The 13425-nt window shown below is 54.5% G+C and overlaps 1 protein-coding gene across 1 annotated transcript; it reads left to right on the top strand.

The window, feature by feature from the left end:
• The first annotated feature begins 3658 nt into the window (after positions 1–3658).
• LOC112317306 (pepsin A) lies at positions 3659–12614 on the top strand. Its single transcript, XM_024574405.3, has 9 exons — positions 3659–3814; positions 4429–4585; positions 6551–6668; positions 7187–7305; positions 7989–8188; positions 9708–9824; positions 10968–11112; positions 11205–11303; positions 12296–12614. The coding sequence occupies exons 1-9, from the start codon at positions 3759–3761 to the stop codon at positions 12443–12445; spliced, it is 1161 nt and encodes a 386-aa protein (XP_024430173.2). The 5' UTR covers positions 3659–3758; the 3' UTR covers positions 12446–12614.
• Positions 12615–13425: the final 811 nt, after the last annotated feature.

The raw sequence follows: 13425 nt of genomic DNA, 5'->3' as shown, positions 1-13425 counted from the left end.
TCATGGAGAGCACACGGTGCTGGGTTCCACTTTTCCTCCCAAGAGTTCCTCTGGGGATGGGGTAGAATGGCTTCTCTGTGCCACCCTGGGGTGAAGGCTGAAGACATCACAGAACGTCTGCCTTACACTGCAACCGGTGGGCAGAAGCCAGGTGGATGTGTGTGGGTGCAGAGCCTGGACCAGAACAAGCATCTCCCAAGCCTAGAGCCTCTGAGACCCCAGTTCTAGTCCTGCTCCTATCACGTCTTAGTTAAGTGAACCTGAGCTGATCACTTACACCTGCTGAACTGTGCTACGGGGATAATGCAGGATCATTTTTATTTTATTTATGTGTATTTTTAAGCCTCACCTGAGGACCTGCTTATTGATTTTAGAGAGAGGGAAGGGAGGGAGAAAGAGAGGGAGAGAAATACCGATGTGAGAGCAAAACATTGATCAGTTGCCTCCCATACACCCCCTGACTGGGGACCGAACCCACAACCCAGGCACGTGCCCCATCCAGGAATCAAACCCTTGGCCTTTTGGTCCATGGTGTGCGTTCCAACCCAATGGGCCATACCAGCCAGAGCAGGAATAGTAACTTTTTAAGAGCTCATGGATCTCAGAGCACTCAAAAAAGCATGAATGCCACAGAAACACACACCATGTTGTACCAGTGGAGGTCTGCCCATGAGCAGACCAACATTGCTGACGCCCTCCTGTGATCGCTGCCCTCGCCCAAGCAGAAAGCTGCCTCGCCGGGCGCCAAAACGGCCCCCACAAGGAGACAGCCAGGTGCCTCTCCGTGGAGTTTGCTAGGAGGTTTCAGACCCCGTAATAGTTTTTATTGCTGGTGGCAAATTAACACAAACTTAACACAACTCACAGCTTCGGTGGGTCGGGAGCCCAGGCTCCACGCCCCGTTCGGCTGGGCCCTCAGCTTCAGGGCCTCTTAGTATGTCAGCCGGTGCGGTTTCGTCTGGGGCTCACGTGGCTGTCGGCAGGATGCAGGTCCTTGCAGGTTGTCAGATGGGGGTCCTCAGGTCCCGGCCGGCTGCTGGCTGGAGGTGATGCTCTGTGCCTTGCTGGGTGGGCCTCCCCGCGGTCGTTTCGTCAGAGCCAGCAGGCGAGACCGTCTGAACAAAGACAGATGTGACCACCTCCTATAATATAATCACAAGAGTGACATCCCATCTGCTTTGCTGTCCCCTACTGGTTAGCAGCAAGTCGCAGGCCCTGCCTGTGCTCAGGGGGAGGGGCTGACAAGGAGCAGACTACCCAGAGGCCAGGGTAACTGGGAACCACCCACCGTGAAGTCTGCCATAAGCCCAGAACCGGTGCCACGGAGCACGCCAGCCTCCAGGTCTTAAAATCTCTGATGTGGGATGACAACTGTCTTCACCGATCCAAGGGCTGCCCATTGGTGTGACCCCAAGACCCATCCACGTGGAAGGGAACGAGGCCTCCCCTTCTGCCCTCTCTTGGGCCAACCGGAAACTCCTTGAAGTCGTGGGCCCATTTCCATCCTGCTCAGGGAGGTACCCCCTGCGTGAGTGGAGCCTGCAGGCTACCCCCCGGGGCGTCTTCCATCTGCTTCCCGCACACGGTTTTCCTCCGCCCAAAACCACCCATGTGGGCCCCACAGACAAGCTGTGCCCCCACATCGATGCCCCTCCTTCGGCTCGGAGCCCTACAAGCCAGCTCCAGGATGCACAGAGGAGCCCGGGCGCCATCTACTCCTGGCCACTGGCGAGCTTTGCCTCAGCCTGCCAGCTTGCCAGCTTGTCACTGCCACCCTTTTCTCGATGTGATGAGGAAAGCAGATGGTCCGCGCAGATTTATCCACTGTTCCAAAAACATAGATGGAAGCAGGGGTGATGAGCAGGCTGTTCGTGCCTTTCTCATCAACTTCGATGGCATTGTGACAGTTTATTCAAAATGAATCCAATGTGTCCCTTCTAAGGTACCTCCCCAGGTACAGCCTACTCCCCAATTTTCCCTTCACTCCCATAGGTAGAACCGTCACTGGCTGCGTGGGTCACCTGTTGTGAAGTCAGGTGCTTTTGGTCTAATTATCACAAGGTGCAATTTACCTTTTCAGGTGTAGAGTCTAGAGATGGAATATTTCTATCATCCCCCAAATTCCCCCATACCCCTTGGTAGCCAATCTCTTCCCCCAGCCCCTGACCTGTTCTCTGTCCCCATTTACTTTTTTAAAAGATTTTATTTATTGGTCTTTAGAGAGAGGGGAAGGGAGGGAGCAAGAGAGGGAGAGAAACATCGATGTGAGAGAGAAGCATCAATCAGCAGCCCTTTACCGACCACATCGCATAAGATACCAATTACCTGCCCAGCCCCCACCCCAGTACATGCCCCTCCCGGCAGGAGCCTTCATCCAGGGGTTCCCATCTGCTGCTCCCAGGACTTGGGTAGTCATCTTTAGGACCATCAGCCCCAGGGTGAGGGTGTAGCTCAAGGAAGAAAGGCTCGAGGGGGAGGGAAAGAGCGAGGAGGGGAAGCAGGAATCAAACCATATGAAAGTGGAAAATACGGGTCAAGGATCCACCTCTGGGGCATGAAGCTGACTTAACAGGTGAACTTGAAGTACAAATGCGCTTTGTACTAACCCCACCCCTCTGTACTCACTCAGAGGCTCAGGGGGAAATTTGGAGCTTTTCTATAATTTATGTCTCCTGATACTGAGACAACCTGGGGTGGCCCAGGGGATCTGATTTCAGAACAAGACCGGCAGATAGGCCTCACTACCTGCTGCTGACCTCCCCCCAATATCTCCCATCCCCACAGTTCCTGAATCAAGGTTTTTACTCCACTTTGTCCACTGAATAAACCCCATAGAGAATCCACTGGGTTGGTAAGCATTCTCTTTTAAAAAGGGACTCTCTTAAGACTTTATCTTCCGGAGAAATGACTTCCTGAGTCATTCACACTCTAGTATGAATTTTCCCAAATGGCTTTGCTCCACTGCAGCTGAGTCAGTCAAGTTTCAAGATGGAGAACATGGGAGAGCCAGACCCACTGGGTTCTCAAAGGTGGAAGCTTCAAGCAACCAGAAAGGGTGCAACAGGAGCAGCAGGAAAAGAAGGGGAACAGAAAGTGAGGGGCACAGATTCCAAAGACACAGCTGGCCTGTTTCAGAAAAGATAGCATTCTTCCACCTGCTCCACCCTCTCCTCTTCCTCTGCTGCACACACCACTTCCCAGGACTCGGCCCAGCTGCCACTCAACAGCCCCATATAATGGCATTTCTGTAGGGACATGTCTTGAGTCCCAAGCCACTGACCCACGAATGTGCTTTGGGGGTCGCAGCTAGAGGAACATGGCCCATCACTAAGTGGGGAGCTGGTCTCCAAGAACCCAGACATCTCTCCCAATGGGACAAATCAGGGTAACTGAGCTCTTCGACATCTGTTAAATGTTAAGTGCACTTTAGACCAATTTTGTCAACATATTCAGCTTGTCAAGATCTAATGCATTTCATTATTTAAGACATATGCCTCCAGTCCATCACTTGCTCTTCCAGCCGGGGCGAGTGGTTACAATGGAAAGCTTCTGTACCGGAAACTGCTCAGGACATGGTTCAGGGGCAGGGACAAATCTTATCGAGAAACTTTGTTTGGGTTAGGAGAGTGGGTGACATTTGAGGGCTGATAAGGCCGACTCCCAAGCACTTGGGTGGTATTTAAAAAGCCGCTCCTGCCCGCTGCTGCACACTTCCCACCACCTCCGCTTCTCTGGACACTCGGGCCCTGGGAAGAACCATGAAGTGGCTGCTGCTGCTCAGCTTGGTGGCACTCTCTGAGTGTGTCGTCTACAAGTGAGCTTGCTGCCTGTCACATTGCCTTTCTTTCCTCCCATCTTCTTCTTCTTCTTTCCTTGTACAGCGCCTCTCTTGACCCCTTCTTAGCTCTCTCTCTGCCCTTTCGGGAAGCCAGCACTACAGGTGTGGTTAACCGCTCAGAGGAAAGGAACATTATAACCATTTAAACGAAAGAGAGCTGGACAGAGAGCCCAGCGTGACTCTCTCAGGAGGACTTATATTTTCAAATGAGAGTCTCTAGACTCCACGGAAAGAAGCGCTAACAGCAGAATTTTGTTAGAGACCTTGAAATGCTCCCAAGCCCAAAGCACTCCATGCAAGACCGACCCAGGCAGCGCACCCAGGCGTAACCGACTGCCTGTGGCTTCCTCAGGCCGGCCTGGGGTCAGTTCCCGCTCCACCACCGGGCCAGGTGACTCGGGACAACCACTGGGCCTCCTTGTGTTGCTGCGCCCCAAAGGGGAGCGTCTCCCATCTTGACTCCCTCCTTCCTGCATCTCTCTTGGGCCAGCTTCCTTTTCCTTGCCGGGCTCCCACTGCACCCCAGGAGCAGACTCCTTGACTAATTACTCCTCCCCCCTCAAACCATCCCTTTGCAACGTTCGCCACAGGGTTCCCCTTGTCAGAAAGCAGTCCATGCGGCAAAACCTGATCCAGCAGGGCCTGCTGGAGGACTATCTGCAGAAGCACAGCCTCAACCCGGCCAGCAAGTACTTCAAGGAAGCCGCCAACCTGATAGCCACCCAGCCCCTTGAGAACTACATGGACGTGAGTGCATAGGGAGGCGGCGGGGGGGGGGGCAGCTCTGGGGACTTACCCTCAAGGAGAGAGAGGGCTTCAGGGGTCTTGGAAGATGGACCAGAACTCTGAGGCCCCAGGCTGTTACCCAGGGGTCTGCTTCCTGAATCTCAGAGGCACAGGGAGGGCAGGAAAACTCGCTCATTCATTCCTTCCTTCCTTCGTTCACCCAGTGTTATGCATACAGAGCACCTCGTGGTATGTCGGGCATGGTGCTGGGCCAGGAAACAGGAGTGAGCAAAACTGGGCCCGACCCCCACCCTCTTGGAGCTCAGTCCAGTAGGGAGAAACAGACAGCGTTCACTGTGAGCCTCACAAAGCATGAGAAGTACAACCAGGCGAGGGCTACAGTGAAGGTGACACCCTGCGCCAGTGTTGTAGGTGGCAGGTGGCAGGCAGGGACATCTCCCTGGAGCAATGAAGGAAGAGCGAGGGTTCCAAGAGGATGGGAGAGAGTCCCAGAGAGCAGGAGGGCCTGCTGTCAGACCCCATGACAGTGGGGAGCAGAGTGCATCTGAGGAAAGGAAGCCCGGTGTGCGTGGAGAGCAGGAAGGGGGGCAGGTGTGCAAAGGGAGGCGGAGGGTCAGTGGAAGAAGCCCCACAGTCTCTGATAACCATCTGCATCTTAACTGCCACTGAAGCATCCTAATGAGTGGTTGACAGGGTCAGACTGAAATTACAGGAAGATCACTCTGACCCTTCTATTTGTCCTTCATCAAAACTACTGCGTGCCCCCCACGTGAACGGCACTGGGCCAAGGGTACGAAGCAGGGTCACCTGTCACTAAGAGCTTCGCCTCTGAATTCTGCCAGGCCTGGCGCACATCTAGGCTCTAGTGGTCCCGATAACCCCGGGCAGGTTGTAAACGACTCTTCTGAATTCTCCGAGTGAGCCCCAGTGTCCCATCTGTCAAACAGAACCGCTAATATCCACTACCACAGGACTGTCCGAGTAATTAGTGAAACAATGTTTTGGGGTTTTTTTGGACTACTTAGCACAGGGCCTGGCCCCTGGTAAAGCTAGCCCATCTACCTACATGTTTATGAAGCACCTACTATGTGCCAGGGGCTATGCAAGGAGCTGAGAAAACAACAGTGAATAAGCAAAGTTCCTGGAGCTTCTATGCTGGAAGAGAAGGCAAATAAGAGACAAATAAATAAGTATGTCAGATAATTTCAGGTAATGACAAGTGGTACAAAAATTAATTAGAGTAAGGGGAAAAAGAATAAGGGGGAAGGGCAAACTTAGAGTGGTCAAGGAGGGCCTCTCGGTGGAGGTGACATTGATTAGCACTCTGAATAATTGGTGAGGAGGAGGCAGCCTAGGAAAGATGGAGAATAAACATTTTTCCAAGCACAAGAAACAGCAAGTACAAAGGCCCTGGGAAGGAAAGGAATCTGTCCTCATCAAAGAACAGCAAGACCCGCGTGGCTGAAACAAAGAAGGAAAGTGCTGGCACCAAGAACAAAAACCCTGACGATGCCCTTTCCTGGAGCCTCCTGTACACACCGAGCTTTAGGAAGAACATATATCAAAGAGTTTCAGTGACTTGTTTATCTCCTGGTCAACAATTTAGCAAACCAGCATGTCAGCATTTACTGAGCCGGGCGCTTTAAGGTCCCACACGGTCTGTCCTCCAAGAACATGCGTTCTGGAGGACGGGGAGACTAAGACAGACAAGACGAGGTTATTATTAGGCGTTAATGGGGCGCAGAAGAGAACAGTCAGAGGAGAACTGGGGAACAATCAGGGATGACTCCAAGGAGGCGGGGAGACCAGGCTGGGCCTTGAAAGATGGGTGCCTAGAACAGGGAGGGACAGGCAAGAATGCAAAGGGGTCGGTGGGAGGTGGGCTAAGGAGCCGACCCAGAGACAGTTCCTGGAGGATGGGGAGCCCCATGATGGTGAGCTATGCTGTCCCCGCCCACCCGGCAGACGGAGTACTTTGGCACCATCAGCATCGGAACGCCCCCTCAGGAGTTCACCGTCATCTTTGACACCGGTTCCTCCAACCTGTGGGTGCCCTCTGTCTACTGCTCCAGTCCTGCCTGCTGTGAGTGCCCAGCCCTACCCAGCCCCACACCCACGGGCCTAGGAGCCCAGCACGCTCAGGGGCTGCAAACTGGTCCCTTTCTAGCCTGCTTGGGCCACTCAAGATTCACTCAGCAGGCATTTGCTGAACACCTGCTGTGTGCCCAGCACTGGGCTTAGGCACCTGGGGTGCAAAGGGGTGTTTGGACCAGCACACACGGTCCCAGTGCTCAAGGAGTTCAGGCCAGTAGAAGAGAGAAGCCAGCAGCCATGAGCTCTCAGTGTTTGGCTGGGGTGCCCTCGTGGGGACTGTGGGGTCAGCTGGGGATATTCCATCAGTGAGATTGTCCCAGTTGTCTAACCAGACAGCACGAAACCTGGGAATGCTTGGGCTCCAAAATCCAGGGAAGGGTGGTAACCCATCGCCATCGAAGTGCCCCCCAAACCCAGAACCCAGGCACCCACCCCAGGAAGACACCCGCGGACCATGACTCCCCACCAGCTTTTGGAGGTTGACAGCGTCACTTCTTGCCCTCGCAGCCAACCACAACCGCTTCAACCCTCAGCAGTCCTCCACCTACCGGGCCACCAGCCAAAAGGTCTCTGTCTCCTATGGCACCGGCAGTATGACAGGCATCCTTGGATACGACACCGTCCAGGTGAGCTCCTGCTGGGGGGCTACTCCATCCCACTCAGCCCTGGGACCCACTGCCAGGAACCTTGGGGGCCACCCACAACCAGCACCCCCAGAACCAGCTCGTTCCAGCAACATGGGTCTCAGCGATCACAGAAGTTACCTCATGGGGGGACTGGCAAGGGGGAGTGGCAGAGGTGTCACGGACATTTCTAGATGGGGCAGTGGTGGGTAAGGGATGGCACCCGGAGCCACAAGCCCGCCTCAGCCCCACCCAAGCTGAGTGCTATGGAAAAGGTAAGAAAAGGCTCAGTTCTCTTTTAGCACCTCCTCCTCCCCCCCCACTGCAGGCCCCCCACCCCAGCCCTAACACTCCACCAGCTCCCCCCTTCTGGGCCAGGGCTCTGGTTTGCCTGGGGTCTGCTCTGCCTCCGATCACCAGACACACAAGCGCACGGTGACCATCTGCTCTGCAGCAAACTCTCACACCGAGGCGCAGACTGTGGCCATCTGGAGATCAGCCGCAATGGTTGCCTCCAGCAGAATAACAAGTGTTCCTGGGGACGACCCCTCTCCCGTCCTTCCAGCCTGCCGCCCAGAAGCGGGGTCCTCCACAGAATGAGCCAGGACGCTCCGGGCCCTGCGCTGGCACCACGCAGAGCTCGGTGGACGTAAGCCGATCGTGAGCAACGTGGTTTCCCCACTCAGGTCGCAGACATCTCTGACACCAACCAGATCTTCGGCCTGAGCAAGACGGAGCCCAGCTCCTTCCTGTACTACGCACCCTTCGACGGCATCCTGGGCCTGGCCTACCCCAGCATCGCCTCCTCGGGGGCCACGCCCGTCTTTGACAACATGTGGGACCAGGGTCTGATTTCCCAAGACCTCTTCTCCGTCTACCTGAGCTCGTAAGTTGGGGCAGAGAGGTCACGGTCACCTGGCCCAGCCCAGGGCTGTCCAGGGCTGGGTGGGATGAAGAGGGTCTTAGCAAGCGAGGGACTGAAATGGTCAGTGTCTGAGGCTGGACAGGCATGTTTGTAGAGAGGACCGCACCAAGTCCCTCTGTGACCGGCCGTCTTCATTCATCTTATCTGACCAGCGTGAGTCGCTGTCACTGTGACTAACCCAACTCCAATGTCATTAGCTGTTGGCTCTCCAGCACCAGTCCCCTCATCGCTGACCCCCAAAGACCAACATTTGAAGTGAATCTGCTTAAAATTGGGGCCAAAGTTTCACAGCAAGAAATGAAAAAAACTTGGGTTGAGACTTATATCTTGACCAGTGGAACTTTTGAAGGGTGAATGCAAGTTTCTTTCACTAGTTAACATCAGGTGTGACTACGAGTTAATTCCAAGACAATGAAAAATGAGCCAGGTGTTGGTTTCGGCTGAGTAGCGGTTTATGCAGGAATATCTGAGGGCGTCTCCACCTTCCCTGAGACGCCCAAATCCTCCTCTTTTGAAGCAGTTTGTTACGGCTGCTGTGTTTCCTCAGTTGTTCCCTGTTCTGCGATGCGCACAGTGGGCCTCGTGTACTGCCTGAGGTGGGCAGGGAGGGTAGGTGGGGTTCGCTGCGTGCGGACTGTCTGATCTGTGACCAGCGCTCCGGTGACTCATTTCATCATGGGCATCTGCTTCCCTGTCTAACCCGATTCTGCAGATTTAGACAATGACAATTCCAGTAGCACGGGCCCCTGCAGTTTCCAACGGGGAGGCCCTTTTATCCTTTCCCCCCGGCCACTTAATGCTCAAGTCCTCCCTTAAACGCGGTCGGCCCTTACAGGTATTTCATGTAGGGCCACCTCATCTCTCCAGCTGGATCAGTTTCTCAATCTCAGCACTACTGACATTTTGGACCAGATAATTCCTTGCTGCCAGGGGCCATCCTGTGCCTGGTAGGGTATTTAGCAGCCTCCCTGGCCTCTCCCTCCTAGACGCCAGTGACGGCCCCTACCCCATCCAATCATGTCAATCAAAAACATGGCCAGACATTGGCACATGACCCCGGGGGTGAAATGCCCCTGGCTGAGAATGAGCACGATACTGTCAAGTCCTTAAGAGCAAACATGTATTCATCTCACATGCTTCGGAACCAGAAAGACCTAGGCTCTGTCTTGGTTCTGCCGCCCCCGGGCTGTGTGACCTTGGGCAAGCCTCCTCACCTCTCTGTGTCTGTCTGTAAAGTGGAAATAATAATAATCATCGTGGCCATGGCAGAGGCCTTGGTGTATGGATTACAAGAAGCCCTGTCTGTCACACACTCAGCAAAACTCCTGGCACAGGCTAGAGACCAAAAGACAGAGCAAACTTCCATAGCAAAAAGAAAGAAAGAAAAAAGGTAACTCTTAGAGTACATGTGGTTTATGTTCGTTTGAATGAGTGACGGAAGGAAAGAATGAATTCCTGCCTTTTACCCTCCCTTTCACAGCAATGACCAGAGTGGTAGCGTGGTGATGTTTGGTGGCATCGATTCTTCTTACTACACTGGAAACCTGAACTGGGTGCCTCTGTCCTCGGAGACCTACTGGCAGATCACCGTGGACAGGTGAGATCATTGTGGATGGGCAACGGCCTGGCTTGGGCCCCAGACCCCTCTTCCTTATAGACTCATAGTCAGCTAATCTTTCCAGGGCCCCGCTGGAATAGCCAGCACAGGGAAATGTACCCCAGGAGGCAAAGGTGGGAGCTGGCTGTGCCAGAGAGACCCTGGACAGGTACTTGGCTGGAGGAGGAGAGGTGTCTGAGCCCCCAAACCCTCTGCAGGGATGAGACAGCCACTCTCCTTCTGGTCACAGAGGCAGGACTATCTACTAGCATCCCTGAGGAGAGCTGGGGTCCACATGGCCGTCCACCTGTCTCCGCACTCAGGGGACCTGTGAACTGGCGCATGCTCCTCCCACTCCAGGAAAAATGTCACTGTTAGTCTAGGGATAGAGCAAAATGACTGAGAGGTTGTTTCAGCCATTCCGTTGCCCCTTCTCCTTCAGGGCCTGCTCATTCCCCACACAGCCTTGTTCCCCAGCTGTCCTTCCCTCCCCTCCCTGCCCCGCCCCCCACAGGCCTGCTCGAGGAACCAATCACCCAGGTTTGCCCAGGCCACAGCAGTTTGCTAGGACTCGAAAATCTTCAGTACCAAAACCAGCACAGTCCTGTTAAACCAGGATGCACTGGTCCCCCTGTGTCTGTCCCAGCCACGTCGCAACTTCGTCAGTTCTTCCAACTCCTGCCCCTGTTCCTCCTGCCTCCACAGCTGCCCACCTGCCACGCGACGTCCTCCTCCAGCCCTTCACCTCCTTGCAATCTTTGGGCGTCTGCTTCCCTGAGAAGCCTCCCTGGTTGCTCCTCGTCACCACCACCCCCACTCTCGACTGGGGTTCTGTCCCCCTGCCGTGTGCCCTGTTCATCCTGCCCTTCCTTGACCATCACTTGCCTTTCCAGCTAGACTGTGTACTCCCTGCAGCCAGAAACGGTGCAGCTGTCTCATCAGGCTTTGAGCATCTCCCAGGTCTGGCACAGAGTCGGCGCTCAGTGCATAGCCGTGGGGAAATTAATGTGTAAACGAACGCACGCGCGAAGGAGAGAAGCTGACATTTCATGCACTGGCCAATGGATGGGGACGAGGGGCCCTCTGGAGTCACTCAGTTCCTCCTGAGGGCTAAGGAAACCCTAACTTGCGTCTCGCCCACAGCATCACCATGAACGGCGAGGCCATCGCTTGCAGTGGGGGCTGCCAGGCCATTGTTGACACCGGCACCTCTCTGTTGACTGGCCCCACCAATGCCATTGCCAACATCCAGGGCTACATCGGAGCCAGCCAGGCCTCGAACGGCCAGGTAAACCCAGCCCTGGTGGCCCTGGTCTAGACCCAGGTGGCGGATCTGCCATGCAGAAGGAATGCAGCCCTGCTAACCCTCCCTCTTTCCAGATGGTGGTCAGCTGCTCGGCCATCAACAACCTGCCCAACATTGTCTTCACCATCAACGGCATCCAGTACCCGCTGTCCCCCAGTGCCTACATCCTGCAGGTAAGGGGGCTCTGGGCCTTCCACCTCAGTGGGCTCCTAGGATGTGGCCACATCCCCCTGCTTCGCACAGGCTGTGGCTTATCTGCTCTGGGCGGCCTCCCGAGAAAAAGGACACATTACAAACAAAGGCATGAATGAGGATTTGGACCCGGTCCCCACCCTACCCACAAGAGAAACGTAAGGCAAATGACGGTGGCGTGACAAGAATTTCTAGTGGAACTCCTGAGTCCACACCCCAGGTTTCCATTACTAGCCTGTTGATTCGAGTGTGGTTTAGCAGAGCTGGGTAAAATGGACCACCCTGAAGCCATTAAGGGTTGAGCAAATGAAAATCACAACTTGTGTAGAGTCAGGACTAATATGCTCCTACTGTCTCCACCAAGTAACAAATCTTCGGTCAGCCGAACCGCAGGAAAACCCCTGACCTTCTGCTACGACACCAGGAGGAAAACGTGTTTCACCCACTGGGTCGATGCTAGCCAGCAAGAAGTCCTGATGTCTGGGCCACGCCCCCCAAGATGCTGATTAATTAGTAGGGTGAGGCCTGAGCAGTGGGGCTTTTCAAAGCTTCCCAGGTGATTCCAACATGCACCCAAGGTGCCCACAACCTTGGTGAATGAAAAGGACTAACAGCTGACCTGGTTCGTCACCAAACAGGATCAGGATAATGAGAAAAGGCTGTGTCACCAGGGCTTCCAAAATCCTTCCTGGCAGCTTTCTTCCTAAACCCCTTTGCTCCCGTGCTGATGTCAGGGTTTGTGCACCTGCCAGAAACACTGGGCAATGTCTCGTAGTCCCTGGAAACTGACAGTGCAGGGAACAGCTTCTGCAGGCAGAGCCCAGGCCAAAAGAGCCACGTCCCCGGACACGAGCCAGGAAACTCCTCTGTGCACATGCCTCGCAGCGGGCCGTGGCCCTTGGGGCTCAGTCCCCCAGAGCCTGTCCCTGCGGAGACTGTGTCCCATCTCCAGTTTCATCCTCCTCTTCTCCAGATGCAGCAGGACTGTATCAGCGGCTTCCAGGCCATGGAACTCCCCACCGCCTCCGGAGACCTCTGGATCCTGGGCGACATCTTCATCCGCCAGTACTTCACAGTGTTTGACAGGGGCAACAACCAGGTCGGCCTGGCCCCCGTGGCCTAAGCCCGAGTCTTTCTGGCTCCTGCCCGGGAAGATCCGGCCCCAGCTCTGTGCCCACTGTAGGACTACATAATTCTCCCCGCTGGTCTGCCCAGGGGATCGTGGAGGGGGAGTCTTGGTCCTGTCCCCTGCAACACCAATAATGTAGAATAAAAACATGACCTGAAAAATGTTTCCTGGAGTTGCTTCTCTTTGTTGGTACTCTTCCTCACGTCACCAGGGTCGGATCGCCAGGGCAGGGGGCAGACATGGCCACATTCTCTCGGACAGCACTGAACACAGTGACAGGGGTAGCTCACACTTCAAATGGAGGCAGGAAGACAAATGGGCCTTGGCAGGTTCTGCTGGGAGCATAAAGACTTGGAGTCAAATATACCTCAGTTTAAAAACAATAATAATAAAATATAATAGACCCAGGGAATGCCAGGCCATTGCCTCCTCATAGAACAGGGCACCTGAGTTCTTGGTTAAGGGGATTGACTTCTTATTTCTCCCAAACCCAACAAGGTAATGAGAAAAACCAAGGGACCAAGGACAGGTGGCCACTGAGGATGAAGTTCCCAAGTAGGCAGGGCAGGGTGGTGTTGAAGGTAAGACATGGGCTGGAGAGTGGCGGAGCTGACACCCCACAGGCTGCTGTCCATGATTAGCTGGCTGATCCAAGCTAACAGTCGAGGACCCCTCCACACTCTGGGAACAACACACTGACCTGGTGCGTTTCCCTGTCAGGAAAGAGGGTGCTTCTGTTCCCTGAACAGGGATTTCTACAAAAGACACTGAGCATGCTCATTAGCAGATATACATACCCTAGAAATGTAACCAGGAAACAGAGCAGGGTCTCAGTGATTTTGAGACCAAAATGTTCAATGAAAACCAAAGTTGCAAAGTAAGTGTGGAACATGTGGCGTTCTGGGCCGTTCTTTGAGGTTCACAAAGCACGTGGCGCCCCCATCAAAGGCCCCGAGAAGTCCTGCTGCAAAGCG

The sequence above is a fragment of the Desmodus rotundus genome, chromosome 5 (genome assembly GCF_022682495.2).
Source record: "Desmodus rotundus isolate HL8 chromosome 5, HLdesRot8A.1, whole genome shotgun sequence".
In the NCBI taxonomy this organism is placed as follows: domain Eukaryota; kingdom Metazoa; phylum Chordata; class Mammalia; order Chiroptera; family Phyllostomidae; genus Desmodus; species Desmodus rotundus.
The sequence above is the reverse complement of the archived record's forward strand: the minus strand, read 5'-3'. Positions and strand labels throughout refer to the sequence as shown.

What these genes read in the sequence shown, in the direction of transcription:
- LOC112317306 (XM_024574405.3), top strand. Translation starts at nt 3,759, where the DNA reads ATGAAGTGGCTGCTGCTGCTCAGCTTGGTGGCACTCTCTGAGTGTGTC. An exon ending in CCCTTGAGAACTACATGGAC is followed by an intron (nt 4,586 to 6,550) that starts GTGAGTGCATAG and finishes CCCACCCGGCAG; the next exon opens with ACGGAGTACTTTGGCACCAT. An exon ending in CCAGTGCCTACATCCTGCAG is followed by an intron (nt 11,304 to 12,295) that starts GTAAGGGGGCTC and finishes CCTCTTCTCCAG; the next exon opens with ATGCAGCAGGACTGTATCAG.